This window comes from Rhinoderma darwinii, chromosome 3 (assembly GCF_050947455.1).
Source record: "Rhinoderma darwinii isolate aRhiDar2 chromosome 3, aRhiDar2.hap1, whole genome shotgun sequence".
In the NCBI taxonomy this organism is placed as follows: domain Eukaryota; kingdom Metazoa; phylum Chordata; class Amphibia; order Anura; family Rhinodermatidae; genus Rhinoderma; species Rhinoderma darwinii.
Genome location: NC_134689.1, coordinates 153,276,451 through 153,294,018, shown reverse-complemented (window position 1 = coordinate 153,294,018; position 17,568 = coordinate 153,276,451). Strand labels below are relative to the sequence as shown.

Sequence of the window (17,568 nt, the reverse complement as noted above, 5' to 3'; positions counted from 1 at the left end):
GTGGCTGTTATCTCCATCTAGTGGCTGGCGGAACGTGCTGCCTTGTTCTGCAAGTCAACCTTTTTTGGTCATTTATAAGGATAATGTGATGATCCGACCTGTTCTATCTTTTCTACCGGAGGTAGTCTCTGCCTTCCTTATTAATGAAGAGATTGTTCTTGTTTTTCCCCTCCCTGTCTCATCTGAAGGGAACCGGCTTTACATTGCCTTGATTTGGTAAGTGCAGTCCGAATCTATCTGGCTGCGATGAGTAGTTTTGGCGTTCCCATTTTGTTTTTTATTTTGTTTTTTATTCTTGAAAGCCCACTCAATGGTTTGGCCACTATTAGTGGCCAAGGCCACTATTGCATTTTGGATCCGGTGTGTGATTTTGGAAACCTTAGTTAGGTTACTGCCCATTCTTCTAGGGTTGCTGGTGCCTCCTGGGATGTCGGGCATTAAACTTCAGTTGCTCAGGTTTGTAAGGCTGCTACTTGATCTTCCATGCTCACTTTCACCTAGTTTTACCAAATTCACACTTTGGCCTCTGCTGAAGCCAGTCTGGGTCGCAGAGTGTTGGAGGCAGCTGTGTGTTAAGCGGAATGCATGGCTGTACCTTTACTTTGTTTTCCCACCCTCTAGGACTGATTTAGGACGTCCTGTGGAGCTGTGTACCCCAATGATTAACGAGAAAACAAGATTTTTGTAATCACTGTGAAATCTTTTTCTTTTTTAATCTATTGGGGGACACCGATCCCATCCTCCTATTTTTTGATGTTTATTCTAGGCCCGGACCAGTAGTTCTGTTTAGTTTTCTCCTGGAACTGTGGACACGTTTTGTGTGCTTTTTTTTTCCTACCGTTTTTGTACAAACTTAATCAGCCGGTGTCTGTGGGAAGGGCGGAGCCAAGACGTTCTTTCTTTATAGTGTCGCGTCCTAGTGCCCGGAGCATATACCCATGGTGCTGTGTCCCCCAATGGATTGAAAGAGAAATAGATTTTACAGTGGGTACAAAATCTTGTTCTTTTTATTTTATGTTCTTAACATAAGCTTTTAGAAAGCTGCTATGAATGGAAATGTTTTCCACGGTCTCGCTCCTGGTAAATCTAATTTTGGTGGCTCATGTTCTGGTATCTAACAGACATTTTAATTGTCACCTGAGCACAAAATCGCATGTATACTTTTAAGGCTGCCTAAAATTGTTTTCTATGTAAATGTGCTCCGCATCCTCTCTATTGTATCTTGTGTTTGAATGTATTTGCTGCATTTCAAGATATTTTGCTTTTATGTATCTATTTTTATAAACCTTTATATTTTATTTCTATTCATATTTAAAGGGAAAAGCCGACCAAAACGAAGGTCTCCCATGTGTGTCAGTATCCCTATAAAAAAAACTTGCTTAGAGGTGCCAGTCTTTTTACATCCCTTATCATTTCTGTGCAGGCAGAAGCTGTGTATTTATGCAACAAAAGCCCACACACTGTTCAAAGATGAATGTGTCAGCAAGTACGAAGGGTTCCGCAGCAAAGCCCAGGACTGGATGAGGTAAGTATAGCTTGTCATCTTAATGGTTACCTACTGGAGCATGTTTATGGTTCTATTATCATTCTTAACCGTTTCCCTCCAGAAAGATGATGCTCTTAAGGAAACAGTTGTTCACACTCAAAAGTCAGTGTTTTGACATTGCGGAAGAAGTGTCAAAGTGCCAGCATTACATTAATGAGGTACGTCTATACACAACGGTGATTTTATTCTAACCGTTTATTTTAGTTTAATGCATTTTTTTTTTTTTTTATCATTCTACGCTCTTGAATTTCATTTTCTTCTCACGACGTCTGAATAATCTAATTGCAGTATCAAGAAAACATGCCTCAAAAAATGTTTGCTAATCCTGGGGGAATAAAGTCAACAGTAAATCCAAACTACACAAGCCCGAACACCTTAGTGGAAATGACCCTTGGGTGAGTGTCTGCCTGGGTTTGCCTCTGCATAACTGAATTACTTCAAGACCTTTTGATGTGTCGTTTTGTTTTTGGTTTTTGAAATGTATGTATTTTGGCATGTTACATTTCACAGAATTGGCAATTATCACCTATTCACAGGATAGGTGATAATTGTCTGATTGCTGGGTATCCAACTGCTGTGACCCCCTACTCGACCGCCGCACCATTCAAGCTCTGCACCATAACCCCCGTCCCCCACAGTGAGGAGGACCTGCGGGTTTTACAATCCCCGTTGTCGCGATCAATGAGGGAGATGTCCTGCTGATATGATGCGAATGCATGGGGGCGAGCAATCTGAGTAGCAATCGCTCATCCCCATATATAACTTAATCATTGCTCCTTGTGGAAGGAGCAAACGAGCGCCGATCAATGAGCTTTCTTGTTAATCTGCGCTACTTTTCACGGCCCATATTGGTACCTTAATACCAATCAAATCTAAGTTAACTTAGGTTTGATCAGTATTTGTGTTAGATTGTGTGTCAGAAGCGCAAAGGAGCCGCTGTCAGCCAGGCCGTCCGTCCGTCCAACTGATCTGATAGATTCAGCTTAAAGTAACCATATGCAGCTTATATGTAAAGTGGATACATGGAAGCTGCATCTCTATAACTAAGCAACATTTTTAATAAAAATATGTTAGAAATATGTTTGATATCCCAATATACATACAGTACATTTAAAAAAAAAGTTACATAGCCTTTAATGATGTGTAAACCTAAAGAGCCTCCTACCTAATCTAGTAGGCGCTTTAATGCTTATAACTCCTGTGTTTTTGTTTAAAAAAATGTTTATTATTTCCGAAGTTATGTTCTTTTTAATTTTTTTTAATTTTTTATAATTATGCTATTTTTCTCTTAATGGCCAACTAGGAGTTTTTTTTTTCCTTTCACCATGTGGGCGTTGTATAGAAAACTGTAACACTGACCAATCAGCGTCATACACTTCTCTTCAGTCCAGCCCAGCGTGATCTCCGCTAGAAGGAAGTAAGTGACGTCCCAGCTTGTTTCAAGCTGGGCTGGACTGAAGAGAAGTGATTGGTCAGCGTCATAGTTTTCTATACAACGCCCACATGGTGAAAAGAAAATTAATGCCCAGCTGGCCATGAAAATTAGCATAACCATAAAAAAAAAAAGAACATAACTTTGGAAATAATAAGCGGTTTTTTTAAACAAAAAATATAGGAGTTATCCGCATTAGAATGCCTACTAGATTAGGTAGGATATGGGGAATGATGAACTGGTGACAGAGCCTCTTTAAGAAATATTTTTTAAATAAATATTCAAGGCTTGGTTATTTTAAAGGTATTTTGAAAAGTTATGTTAAATGGAACTTTCTTAATTTGCACTACCCTGCTATTACTACAGCCTGATGAATTTGGTATGGGAACTCTATTGTTCGGTCTTATACCCATTTTTTGTCATATGATACTTACTACACTGTATATACACTTGATTACTACTTTCCATAGTACTCCCTGCGCAGGAAAACCACGGCTTGGAGCTCATGCACGAAAAGTACCACTTTGATTAGCATTTACACAAACTTTTAGCATCAACCCAGTGACTGACACAGACAGCTGAGGGCCCCTTTGCAAGAACAGTATATGGGACCCTTGCCCTCAATATCTCATCACTTTTCACCCCCTAATGTCTCTTTTTACAATCTATAATTAATTGTTAACTGTAAAATGTATTCGCTCAGGCATTTACATGTAATCTAATAGACAGAAAATGGTTGCGTTAAAGGGATCTTCCACGACAACTGATGACCTATCCACCAGATAGGTTATCAGTATATGATCGGCCGTTCTGACACCCGGACCCCGCACCGACCAGCTGCTCCGGGCACCGGATGTTTTGAACGGTATGCAGTAGTTGGAGCCGGAAGCAGATGGCTCCGACCACTGCATAGCGACCGTTATGCAGAAGTGCAGCTCTTCTATTCACTTGTATAGGAGCAGCGATGCAGCTCAGCCGCTATTCTGTGACCGGAGCCATCTGCTTCCGGCATGGACGTCCGTTGCCCGGATGCAGCCGGAGCAGCTCATCGGTGCGTGGTTAGAGTGTCGGACCCGCACCGATCATATACTGATGACCTATTCGTTGGATAGGTTATAAGTTGACCGAGCGTGGAAAACCCCTTTAAGGTGACAGTGGATCACCTTACCTACTGGCCCCTATGCAGCTGCACTGTTGAATCAATGTTATGTCCGCCCCTGCCTCAACCGCTAGGATGCGTGGATCCGCTTGTACTAACAGGCCATTTTTGCTTTCCCAGTTAAAAATGTAATTCCTAACTATGTGAAATGATAGGCAAAGCTTATACACATTAAAGGTTTTTTCCCATTTCCCCACTTCTTTTGCTTTAACCCCAGATGCATGCGTGTGGCCTCATTCAAACTTCAATGTCGGTGGGCAGGCTTGCAGCCTGCGTCCACATGATCCACTCGGCAGAGTGGCTGGGATCCTTGATTGTTTGTTTACGTTCTTTAACCCCTTAGTGACCAGCCTATTTTAGGCCCTAATGACCAAGCTATTTTATTCGTTCTTATTTTTTTGTCTACATAGCTGTATGAGGACTTGTTTTTTGCGGGATTAGTTGTGCTTTTTAATGGCACCATTTTTGGGTACATATAATTTTTATATTAACTTTTATTAACCATTTTGGGGGGGATTATAAAAAAAAACTGAAATTCCGCCATTGTTCTATGCGTTTTTAAATTGACGCCGTTCACTGTGCGACGTAATTAACATGTTACCTTTATTCTATGGGTCGGTACGATTACGGCGATACCACATATGTAGAGGTTTTTTTATGTTTTACGACTTTTGCACAATAAAAACACTTTTGAACTAAAATTATTTGCTTTTGCATCGTCGCTTTCCAAGAGCCGTAATTTTTTTATTTTTCCATCAATGTAGTGATTTTTTGGGCTTGTTTTCTGTGGGACGAGACGTAGTTTTGAATGGTACTGTTTTGGGGTGCGTGGGACTTATTGATTCATTTTTATTCTGACTTTTTTGGGGGGCAATGGAAAAAAATTGCAATTTCGCCATGGTTTTTTGCGTTTACTAAATAAAACCACTTTTTATGGAAAAAAATGGTTTTATTTATTTTTTTACTGTACTTTTTATTAATAATATTTATTTCACTTTGATGACTGATTTTATTAGTCCCACTAGGGGACTTTACTGTGCGATCTTCCGATCGCTGCTATAATGCTCTGGTATACTTCGTATACCAGAGCATTATTGCCTGTCAGTGTAAATCTGACAGGCAATCTGTTAGGACGTGCCTCCTGCGCGTCCTAACAGGCATATGTCCAGGGCAGATCTGGGGGCTTTTATCAAGCCCCCGGCTGCCATGACACCCCATCGGAGACCCGCGATTTCATTCGCGGGCCGCCGATGGGTGACAGAGGGAGCGCACTCCCTCTGTAAACAAAGTTAAATGCCGCGGTCGCTATTGACGGCGGCATTTAACGGGTTAAACGGCCGCGATCGAAGTAAACTTCGATCGCGGGCGTTGGAGCAGGAGCTCAGCTGTCATCAGACAGCAGAGCCCCGGCTCCTGCCTGCACGGGAGACCCGTGCAGGACTTAGACTAGGCTGACGTGAAAAGGCGTCAGCCTAGCCTAAAGCCCATTAGTGACCGACGTAAAAAGGCGTATTAGTGGTCACTAAGGGGTTAAGGGTAGGAACACACATCGCGTATACACTGACTATTTTTTGCGGAAAATCTGCAGCGTATTACAGTAGCAGCAGTGTGGATGAGATTTGAACAAATCCCACTCCATGCACAGCGGAAAGACACACCGAAAAATCTTTCATAAATTGACCTACAGTGCGGTTTTTTTAAGCTGCAGCATGTAAATATATGCTCTATTCTGAGCGCAGCCCGGCCTCCTAGGATGAATTTTCATCCCATGTGACTGCTGAAGCCAATCAAAGGTTGCAACGATCACATGAACTACAGTGTCATTCAAGGAGGCCGGGCTGTACTCAGAACAGAGGGACGCATCGCCATGACAATGCCCAGGTGGTAAGTATAATTTTTTTCTCTGCAGTATTTCCGCAGCGGACATGCCATCTGAAAAACTGAAATTTGGTTCGGTTTTTGGGGCGGAATTCGTTTTGCTTTACAGGACGGATATGCTGTGCACTTTTGTGCAACGTATCCTCTGCATGTGTCCTAACAGGACAGCTTTCACGCTAGAGCCATTTCCAAAAGCATTCCTGTTCATTTTAGTGGAAACTGAGGTGATCGGGCAGGCTGATGCAGGGATGAGGGAGCACATCTGCGCAAGCGCCGCCACTGTTATAGGGATCAGAAGGCGGTCGTATACTAGGGCAACTAAATATATTAAGGGGATGCCATACCAAACCTGGTAAGCTGATTGCTCTGAATTAAGGCTTATTTTTTTTAAATGCGTATATTTTAAAATGTTAAGAATTTTGCATTGGGATTATATTTGTTGCCTTGTTGGGAATCCCTCTTTAAAAAGTAGTTTTTATTTATTTAATTTTAATCAGAATGCGCAAATTAAAAGAAGAGATGGAAGGAGTTGTCAAAGAGTTGGCTGAAAATAACCACATCTTGGAAAGGTAAACCAGACAAATGTTTTCTATGTCCATTCTGACAGAAGTGAAGCATATAACAATCCTTCTATTGGTTGTGGTATGATCAGAATCCGTAACAGTCTAGAGCTATAGTGATTTAACGCATAACTCTTTACACTGCAAAAGTGTTCTATTAAAAAATACACCCTCGCCAATCGTGCACGCACAACAGCTGTGAACGTGCGATCAGGACTGAAGGTGAGGCTGTGAGTGACGGCTACATTCCTGCACTAACGGCCGGGATCTGATTTTTAATTGTTAACCCCTGAAGCAAAGCGATAAATGCTGATTGCGTTGCCAACAAAGGGAGGGTGCTCCTTTTATCCTGTATCGGTCAACCCTGACTGAATGGGAAATCGTGACAGCCATGGACCTTATAAAGGCCCCTATCTCTTTCTAGTAATTTTACATGCACAGGCAGTATAGTCTCATATAGACATATGACAGTACATTATGTTTAAAAATTAAAAGTCCACTAATGGGTCTAAAAAAATCAAAAAATAAATCATGTAAATGTTTTAAATTCATAAAACATAAACAATAAATTTTTCCCAAAAAAAATAAACCCAAAGAAAATCGCTCTAGTGTCCTCACACAATCCCCCCTCCCTTATACTTGCTAGTGCCAGGAGAAGGAGGGGGTTGAAAGGATTAGATACAGTGGTAATCAGACAGTGTAAAACACACATCACATACACAAACATAACTTACCTGCTCCTGCCGCCTCCGCTCCTATTCCTTGCGTCTTCGCTGCCTTGAACATATGGCCGGAAGCCGCGATCGGAAGTCGTCATCTTACTGTCCGGCCACGGCTTCCGGTCCACATGAAAATGGCGCCGGATTTTGCACTGCTAAAGACCTTCCTTTTGGTCTGTGTGGGAGCGGCACATGCGCGGTTCCCACACAGACGGCGTACGCTATAGTGAATGGAACGGCTCCCATTCACATTCTCTATGGGGCTGTATGTGCCGTATTCCATCTCTGTATGTGTCGTTAATCGACACATACAGAGATGAAAAAAAAAATGGCAGCCCCCATAGAGAAGTAAAAAAAAAGAATAAAGTAAAAGCGACAACACAAGAACACAAATAAATAAAATTTATTTGAATATCAAACTAAAAGCAATAATATATATATATATATATATGTTTTGTGACCCCTTCCCTTATGAGCACTTCAGATAATAACAAAAGCATCAATGGAACTTTACGTAAAAGTGACTTATGTAGAGATGTTAAAATACCTTCATAGAAATGAACAGAAATTGATTTATCCATTTTAAATTCTTTATATTAAGCAATGCAAAACTTAAATAGGACAAGAGTTACTATGGTCAAAGTGTCAAGTCCATGTCAAGTGAGTTCTGAACATTGGCCACAAATTAAGGATCATGTGGCGCGACCCATCCATTAGCAACCTCTATTGATACACATTGCGCATGTGCTAGTTTTCTGAACGCCCAGGACCTGCGCAAATTTAAATCAAAGTATCTGGTCCTCTTACTACCAAGTATGGCTCTTAGCTTGTGCAGGTCCTCAATGCCCCGGAAACTAGCACAAGCACAGTGTTTCAGTGGAAGTTGCTGGCGGAAGGGAGCGTTACGTGACACATTATCTGCACCCATTTTCTGGACATGTGGAGTGCTGTCTGGAGAGAAGACTTTACCAACCAGGGGGCGTAGCTTCAAATGGACAAAACGGCACAAAACTTTTAATGAGTATATATTCGTAAGTTGCCTGTGTTTCACTTTAGCCGCACATTTGTAAAGATTATATATAAAGCGGCCAAACCCTTTAAATCTAACTGATTTGCCATCACAGTGCCCAAATTCTGGAATAGGGTTGTCCTTAATATTCCAAATATTAATATGATGGGTTGAACATTACTTTCTTTTAATTTCAGATGATATGTACATGTCCTTTCCTCTTCTCGACTATAAATACTGATTTATATAGCATGTTTGTTTTGGAACTGTAACTGTATTTCGCTGAGGGTTTGTTTGCTTTATTTCTCATAGATTTGGGGCTCTGACCATGGATGGTGGCTTTCGAAATGTGGATTGCATATAGTCTATTTTGAAGGTGTTAACCTGCAACTAGCCTCAAGTGGCATTTCATTGGACCTTAACACTTGCCTGCTTCCTTTCTGTAATTTCAGTGCCAGAGATGTATGTATATATGTACTATAATGTGAATATATGGCAATGTTTTAGTCTATTCTTTCGATTTATATTACAATTGCTGTTTTTCAGTTTACTGAACTCTTAAAGTACTGTAACTTTCAGTTTAATAGTGTACATAAAATGTATTAATTATGCATCTAAAGTTAAGCACTGTTTTTATTAAATATTTAGAAATATTAAGTCTGCTTCATATTCTTGTACTTTTTCCAAATCAATGCTTCCGTCTACAGGAAGTGTTATGTCTTATGATTAATGTGGGACCTATAGAAGATGTTTGCTGTAAAAACTACTGATCTACATTAGTTCTATTAAAGAATCTCACTGAGCAAAATTGCATTTATTTTTGCGCGGAGTATTGGGTTCCTACCCCTCTATTAATCTTACAGCTCCTGTTTCTTCACATATATTATGTTATGGGTTATGCCTGTGTCCTGGCTCTGTTTAAATATATAATGCTGTGGAGAAAGTAGTAGTGGCATAGGATATAAGCTTATGGCTGTGCAAACTCCAAAGATGCTGGGTCTGGCTACTTACAGTAAAAGGAGGGGGTGACTAATTCTCGGTAAGTGGTTCTTCATTCGCTCGCTGACCATACTTTTAGTGGATTTTAATGTACTTTGAACACTACACGGAATATGGCAGGACCAGCTTCCTGGATGTCCCCACACTGCTAAAATGAATAAGCAGAGACTTCTATGCATACTGCTCTTACAACTCATACAGTGGCTGTACATAGACACTTCTGGTTTTTCAGCAAGTACTGATCTCCTATAGTATATAGCTGCCAATTAATAATGCTGCACTGTATTACTTCTACTGGTCCGGTGTTACTGCTGCTCCCATGTGACTGTTGCCGCTACTAGAGTACAGCTGCTGCTACGCCTCCCATGTGAATACAGCTTTAAATATTACTCACGTGTGACTGATCCTACTACTACTCCAATATGACTGACTTTAGCTGTTGCTAGTTCTACTGTGACTGGTGCTGTTACAACTAATACTCCAATGTGAATACAGTTTCCACAATTTGTCTCATATGGTGACTACGACTACCACTGATACTGAGCCCCTTGTAAATAATGATACCATCATGTGACGTTTACTATGTCCATGTGACTGTTGCTGATGCTACTACATTGAACCCTAAGTTTACAATAAGAATTAGTTCTGTTACCGTTGTAATTGAAATTATTGTGACTGGAGACCTCTCTGTTCTAATGCTCACAAAATATTACCCTAAAATCAAAAGGGAAAAATAAGCACATAATTGGTACAAATAAAGCGATCACAAACCATTTGCATATTAAACCTAGTGACATGCATTGTACTGTATAACCCTTACCAACGGTCCTCTTTGGTACCGATCTTTAGGATACTATCCTGTACTGTACACAGACATTACAGTAGAGCACAGAGTGGTACTGGAGATTAACCCATTCCCGTTAGCCATTTTTAGTTTTTTAATTTTTGTTTTCTCTTCCCCACCTTCCGAATGTCCTAGATTTTTTTTTATTTTATTTCCATTGCTGTAGCTGTATGATGTTTTGTTTTTATTTTGTTTTTTCAGACAAGTAGTTTTTCACGGCACCTTTTTATTGTACCATTTAGAAAAAAATTAGAACGGTGTTTTACTTTTTAATAGTTCTGTAGGGCCCTTGAACTAGCGATCCTTGGATCGCTTTCACAATATAATGCAATACTTTGGTATTTCAGTATAGTGTGGTTTTTACTGGCCTTTAAGTCCTGCCACTGGCAAGGCTTTATAGGAGCAGAAAGATGGCAGACCTCGGGCCCTTCATAAGGTCCCCAGGCTGCCATGACAATCATTGGCATCTCAAGATTGTGTAGGGGGGGGGGGGGGTTGATGGGCTGTCAGAGGGGGCCAGACCCTCTTTCTATTCGTTTAGATGCCGTGGTCACTTCTGACTACCGCCTAGATGTGATGAACAGGTGTCCAAACAAAATATTGCCAAACAACTTGTCAGATGGTCCCCATCCCTATTTTACTTGCTGTTTTTACAGGACTCTATATGCAAATAAAACAGTCGTTTCTATGGAACCTTGTTCTGGGAGAGAGTCACATGTCCTGGGCAAATTGCCCTCTCAGGTAGGCATCTGTACATGATCTGAAGCGCAATTCCATTATAACAAGATAAGAGGTGGAGTTGATCGTCTGAAAATGTGGTGGGACATTAAATAAAGTTATGTGCTTGTAAGACCTCCAGTGCGGATGATGGAACATAATTCTGCATAGAAGAGCAGGATAGAATTCCTCCCCACCGATGTGAAAATCTGATCTTCTGTTATTAAAGTGTTTAGCTGCAGTTTCTGCTGCCATAGGTGTCACAACCAGGTATTGGATAACTTTATTCCCTTCAATAAATTAAATGATCACATAAAACGGTTGTGTGTTTACCCGGACTCTTTGGTATTTACATCTGAAGTGATGCGTGTTTTCTATGATTAAATTCATAATCCTTTGGAGTAAATAGACAAACTTGGCATTAAAGCAAGTTCAGCCGTCGGCAGCTCTTATGTACAGTCTAGGTCAAATGCTTCCACTGGTTTTCTTTAATGTGCAAAATTCATTGATTTCTAAAAACTGTAGTTCACACATCCTTGTAGTGGTATGACTGGAAGCACAACCACTTCCTCATAGTTTTTCTTTATGAAATTCAAGGAAATGTTTTCTCAGCGAAATCTGTGTTTCTGTACTGTCAGTCATTGAGGTCAGTTTGAAAACTCCTGTTACTTATTTAACCCCTTCCCGACCACCCCACGTAGATTAATGGGTTGCAGCTCCGTTCCTTGTGCCTGCAGCCTGTTAATTTATGTGTTCTCCTAACCGAGCGCACACTGATGCCCCTATGCCCAGCATCCCTCAGGGAAGAAATCGTGACTGGATCACAGCGGTGGTCCCCACCGATTAACCCCTTAAATGTGGCGGTCAATGGTGACCGCTGCATGTAAGGGGTTACAACACCATCAGCAGCCCCGCAACGCGATAGTGGGGTGCTGATGGTTGCTATGGTAACCGGAGGGCAGAGGAAGGACCTAATACTCTACCTGTCAGTGTGAAACTGACAGGTATAATACACTGCAATACAGAAGTATTGCAGTGTTTTATACCAACGATTGGAAAATTGGACCTACAATTCCCTAGTGGGACTAAAAAGTAAAAAAAATATAAGAAGTTAAAGTTTTAAGTAATAAAATAAGGAATCGCCCTTTTTCCCTTATCAAGTTCTTTATTAGAAAAAAAAATAAACTATACAAAATTGATATTGCCGTGTCCGTTATGGCCTGAACTATAAAAATATTATGTCATTTATCCCACACGGTGAAGGTCGTAAAAAAACAACAACAAAAAAATACCAGAATCGCAAAAAATTGTACCAATAAAAACCACAGTTCATTCTGCAAAAAAAAGCCCTCACACAGCATTTTTGATGGAAAAATAAGAAAGTTATGGCTCGAAAAAACGAAATGATTTTTTAAAAAAAGTGATTTTATTGTGCAAACACTGTAAAACATTAAAAAAAACACATATGGTATCGCCGTAATCGCATCAACCCACTGAATAAATTAAATATGTTTTTTATAGTGCACGGTGAATGCCATAAAAAAACAATAGCAGAATTGCTGTTTTGCTGAATTGCCTCCCAAAAAAAATAGAATAAAAAATTATCAAAAACTTGCATGTACCTCAAAATGGTACAGATAAAAACTACAGATTGACCCACAAAAAATAAGCCCTTACACCGCTCCGTCGCAAAAAAAAGGTATGGCTTTCAGAATATGACACAAAATGTGCAGTGTTCCAAAAGCAGATAAAATTGGGCACCATTTATCAACACGACAATGGCCATACACCTATAAATTATTATTTATTTACCACATTATTATACCCTCTTAATATGACCTGATATACTCCGCACAGCTTACATATACCCTCACATTATAAACTGAAATACCCGCAAAACCCCAAACAGAACTACTACCAGGCTCCAAAAGCCAAAGAGCGCTCCCTCCCTTCTGAACCCTACAGTGTGCCCAAACAGCAGTTTACGTCCACATATATGGCATTCCCATACCCGGGGGAACCCGCTTAACAGTTTGAGGTATTTGTCTTCAGTGGGAGCACCTAGTGGAAGACTTCAGTGGAAGACTCAAAGGAGCACCTAGTGGATTTTTCGGCCTACCTTTTCTTAAATTATATTTCAGGCACCATGTCAGGTTAGAAGAGGTCTTATGGTGCAAAATCAAAGGAAATCCCCAAAAAGTGACTCCATTTGGGAAACTACACCCCTAGAGGAATTCATCTAGGGGTGTAGTGAGCATTTTGACCCCACAGGTATTTCATAGATTTCAAAAGCAGTGAAAATGAAAAATTACATTCTTTTCCAATAAGATGTAGCTTTACCTCAGAATTTTTAACAAATAGATGAGGAAAAGCACCCCAACCTTTGTAAAGCAACTTCTGCAGAGTACGGAAATACCCAACATGTGGTCATAAACTGCTGTTTGGGCAAGCGGCAGGACTCAGAAGGGAAGGCACGCCATTTAGCTTTTGGAGTACAGATTTTGCTGGTTTGATTTCTCGGCACCATGTCGCATTTGTAAAGCTCCTAAGGTACCAGTACAGTGGAAACCCCCCAAAAGTGACTCCATTTGGGAAACTACACCCCTAGAGGAATTCAACTATGGGTGTAGTAAGCATTTTGACCCCCCCCCCCCCCAGTTGTTTCATAGATTTCATTAGAATTGGGCAGTAAAGAAAAATTTCATTTTTTTTCCACTAAGATGTAGTTTTAGGTCAAAATGTTTCATTTTCTCATCAAAGGAGAAAAAGCACCATAACATTTGTAAAGCAACTTCTCCAGAGTATGGAAATACCCCATATGTGGTAATAAACCACTGTATGAATACACATCAGGGCTCAGAAGGGAAGGAGCGCCATTTGGCCTTTGGAGAGCAGATTTTGCTGGATTGGTTTTTCTGCACCATGTCGCTTTTGCAAAGCCCCTTAGGTACCAGTACAGTGGAAACTACCCAAAAGTGACTCCATTTGGAAAACTACACCCATTGAGGAATTCATCTAGGGGGGTAGTGAGCATTTTGACCCTACAGGTGTTTCATAGATTTTATTAAAAATGGGCAGTGAAAATGAAAAATTACATTATTTTCCAATAAGACTTAGCATTAGTTCAAAATGTTTCATTTTCTCAACAAATAAAGGAGAAAAAGCACCGTAACATTTGTAAAGCAACTTCTTCAGAGTAGGGAAATACCCCACACGTGCTCATAAACTGCTATTTGGACACAGCAAGGCTCTAGAGGGAAGGAGCGCCATTTAGTATTTGGAGTGGAGATTTTACAAGATTCGTTTTTTGACACCATGTTGCATTGAGCTATATTACCAGTACAGTGGAACCTCCGAAAAATTACCCCATTTTGGAAACTAGATCCCTCATAGAATTTATCTAGGGGTGTAGTGAGCATTTTGACCGCACAAGTGTTTTTCAAAAATTAGTAAACAATAGATGTTGCAGATTGAAAATTGCCATTTTCCACAGATATGCCATTTCAGTGCCCAATGTGTTGTGCCCAGCTTGTACCACCGTAGACACACATCCCATAAATTGTTAAGCGAGTTCTCCAGAATACAGTAATACCCCATATATGGTCATAAATTGCCGTTTGGGCACACTGCCAGGCTTAGTTTGACCACCATTTGGCTTTTGAAGTGCAGATTTTGCTTGGTGTTTTAGTCGTATTTTACCTTATAATGTGGGGGCATATGTGAGCTGGGCGGAGTACATCAGGATATATGTAAACTGGGCGGAGTACATCAGGGTATATGTAAGCTGGCCTGAGTGCATCAGGGCATAATAGGATGATGTAATAATGGGGAGAATGAATAATCCATGGATTGGTGTGGTACGCTTTGAACCAATCCTTTATGCACAGGCCGGGTTTATTGGGTATAATACAAAATATCTGCGCTCCAGTATTGCCTAATCTTTGACTTCTTCACTAGCCCTATGAGCAGCACAAGGCCCTAAAGTTTCCTCATCTCTGCTGCATCTACAGGGTCCACCTGTGACTAAAAAATTAGTCTGGGCCGTAATTTTGCATCATTGCGTTTTGAGAGTCATAACGTGTTATTTTTCCGTGGAATGAGCTGTAATTTTTATTGGTTCCATTTTGGGATATATGCGATTTTTTTTTTTTTTTTTTTTTTTTTTTTTTTAAATCACTATTTCTTCCATTTTTTTGGGAGATGAGGAAACCAAAATACAGCAATTCTAGCACGGTTTTGTTTTTTTCTTTTTTACAGTGTTCACCGTGCAGTATAAACAACATGTTAACTTCATTCTGTGGGTCGATACGATTACAGCGACACCAAATTGATATCGTTTTTTTACGTTTCACTACGTTCCCACAATAAAAATACTCTTTTCTAAAAAAAAAAAATCATGTTTTAGAGTCACCATTTTTGGACAGCCAAAGCTTTTTTATTTTTTAGTTGATATCGCTGCAGGATGGCTTGTTTTATGAGTGACGAACTGTAGTTTCTATTGGTACCATTTTTCGTTACTTCCAGCTTTTTGATCACTTCTTATTAAAAAAAAATTTGAGACAAGATGACCAAAAAATAAAATGTGGTCATGGTTTTTTATTAAAAATTTTTACGGTGTTCACCGTGCGGTAATAATAATGTGATATTTTTATAGATCGGGCCGTTATTATGTATATTTTTTTTTCATGTTTTTTCATTTTTTTTCTAATAATAAAGGAGTTGATCAGGGAAACAGGGCAAGTGTTGTTTTTATTAGTTAAAACTTTTATTTATTTATTTTTCTTTCACATTTTTTTTTTTTTACTTTTTTTATTACACTTAGGCCTCATGCACACGAACGTATTTTTGTCCTCCCGTAAATACAGGTCCTTGGTCACACATATTCGAGCCGTATTGCACCAGTATTTACGGTCCCGTGCCCGTAAATACGGGTCCGGTGTCACCCGTATTCCACCCGTATTTACGGGCTGGTTTTCGCTGCAAAATTACACTGCAGCAATCGGCAGCCCTTCTCTCTATCAGTGCAGGATAGAGAGAAGGAACAGCCCTTTCCGCAGAAAAAGTAAAAGAAATTCATACTTCCGGCCGTTGTCTTGGTGACGCATCCCTCTCTTGACATCCAATCCGACCTCCCTGGATGACGTGGCAGTCCATGTGACCGCTGCAGCCTGTGATTGGCTGCAGCGGTCACATGGGCTGAAACGTCATCCCAGGAGGCCGTACTGGAGGAAGAAGCAGGGAGCTCTGGGTAAGTATGAACGTCTTCTTTTTTTTTTTTTTTTTTTTTTAAATTTACAGGTTGATCTATATTGTGATCGGAAGTCACTGTCCAGGGTGCTGAAACAGTTACTGCCGATTGTTTAACTCTTTCAGTACCCTGGACAGTGACTATTTACTGACGTCGCCTAGCAGCGCTCCCGTAATTACGGGTGCACACACGTAGTCACCCGTAATTATGGGAGCCCCATAGACTTCTACGGGCTTGCCCGTGCCGTAATTACGGGCTGAAATAGGACATGTTCTATATTTTTCAACGGCACGGGCACCTTCCCGTAAGCGTACGGGGAGGTACCCGTGGCCAATAGAAGTCCCTGGGCCCGTAAAAACGTGACGTAATTACGGCCTGTAATTACGGGCGTTTTTACATTCGTGTGCATGGGGCCTTACCTGAGGACTTGAAGATCTGGTCTTCTGATCCCCGGTACAATACACTGCACTACTTAGGTAGTGCAGTGTATTGTAACTGTCATTCTTCATTTGACAGTCAGCCTATTACGTCATGCCTCGGGCAGAACCTAATAGACTACCGTACCCGGGCAACCAGGAAGCCTAGCAATGGGTTCCTAGTTGCCATAGCAACCATCGTCATCTGCGATCCATCGCGGGGGGGCCCGGGGGGTACAGAGTGAGCTCCCTCCCTCTGTCAACCACTTCAATGCGGCGGACGCCATTGACTGCCGCATTGAAGAGGTTAAAAATGGCTGCGATCGACGGTAACTGCCATCGCAGCCATTGCAGCGGGATGTCAGCTGTGTATGACAGCTGACAGCCGCTGAAGATGAAGCGCGCACAGCTTCTGTACCGGCTTCATCTACAGGGCGTGACTGTACGCCCGTGTGCGGGAAAGCACTTTGAATTTGGACGTACAGTCACGCCCAAAAGCGAGAAGGGGTTAATAAATGCCTTGAGGGATATAGTTTCTAAAATGGGGGTCACTTCTTGGGGGTTTGATTTACTATTTGTTATTTATTATTTGAAAAATAACCAATTGGAACTCAAACGCGCATGGCGCTTATCACGTTGGGTTCGTGGACCCACTGGTCCGTACCTTAGTGGCGGTATGGCAGCTGGCCAACAGGACGCAGGTCAAAGTCTATAGTTCGTATAGGGTACTTGTGGCAGCTCGGACAGTAGCAAGGCAGGCTTGGCAGGAACTTGGCAGCAGGTGGACGTCAGGCGTGGAGTAGCAGGACAGGCGTGGTATACAGCACAGCACGGCACTAGATCAGGATACAGGAACACTGGGAGCAGGAAACGCCAGGGGGCCATATGCAAGCCAGACTAGGAATACACAACAAAGCTCAGGCATAGAACTAGGGGGCTGGACCCCTCTTATACTCCAGAGTACTCACGGGTCAAGGTTCAGGAACGAGGTCCGATGCGCGCACTGCCCCTTTAAGAGCGGGCACGAGCGTGTGTGCGCAC

General features: G+C 41.2%; 1 protein-coding gene across 1 annotated transcript in view; it reads left to right on the top strand.

The window, feature by feature from the left end:
- Nucleotides 1–8,960, top strand: part of TBK1 (TANK binding kinase 1) — a 62,369-nt gene extending 53,409 nt beyond the window's left edge. The window contains exons 17-21 of the mRNA XM_075856904.1: nt 1,424–1,525; nt 1,608–1,704; nt 1,835–1,941; nt 6,513–6,584; nt 8,616–8,960. Coding sequence (XP_075713019.1) covers nt 1,424–1,525; nt 1,608–1,704; nt 1,835–1,941; nt 6,513–6,584; nt 8,616–8,667 — 430 coding nt within the window. The 3' untranslated portion in view covers nt 8,668–8,960. The remainder of the gene's footprint in view (nt 1–1,423; nt 1,526–1,607; nt 1,705–1,834; nt 1,942–6,512; nt 6,585–8,615) is intronic.
- Nucleotides 8,961–17,568: the final 8,608 nt, after the last annotated feature.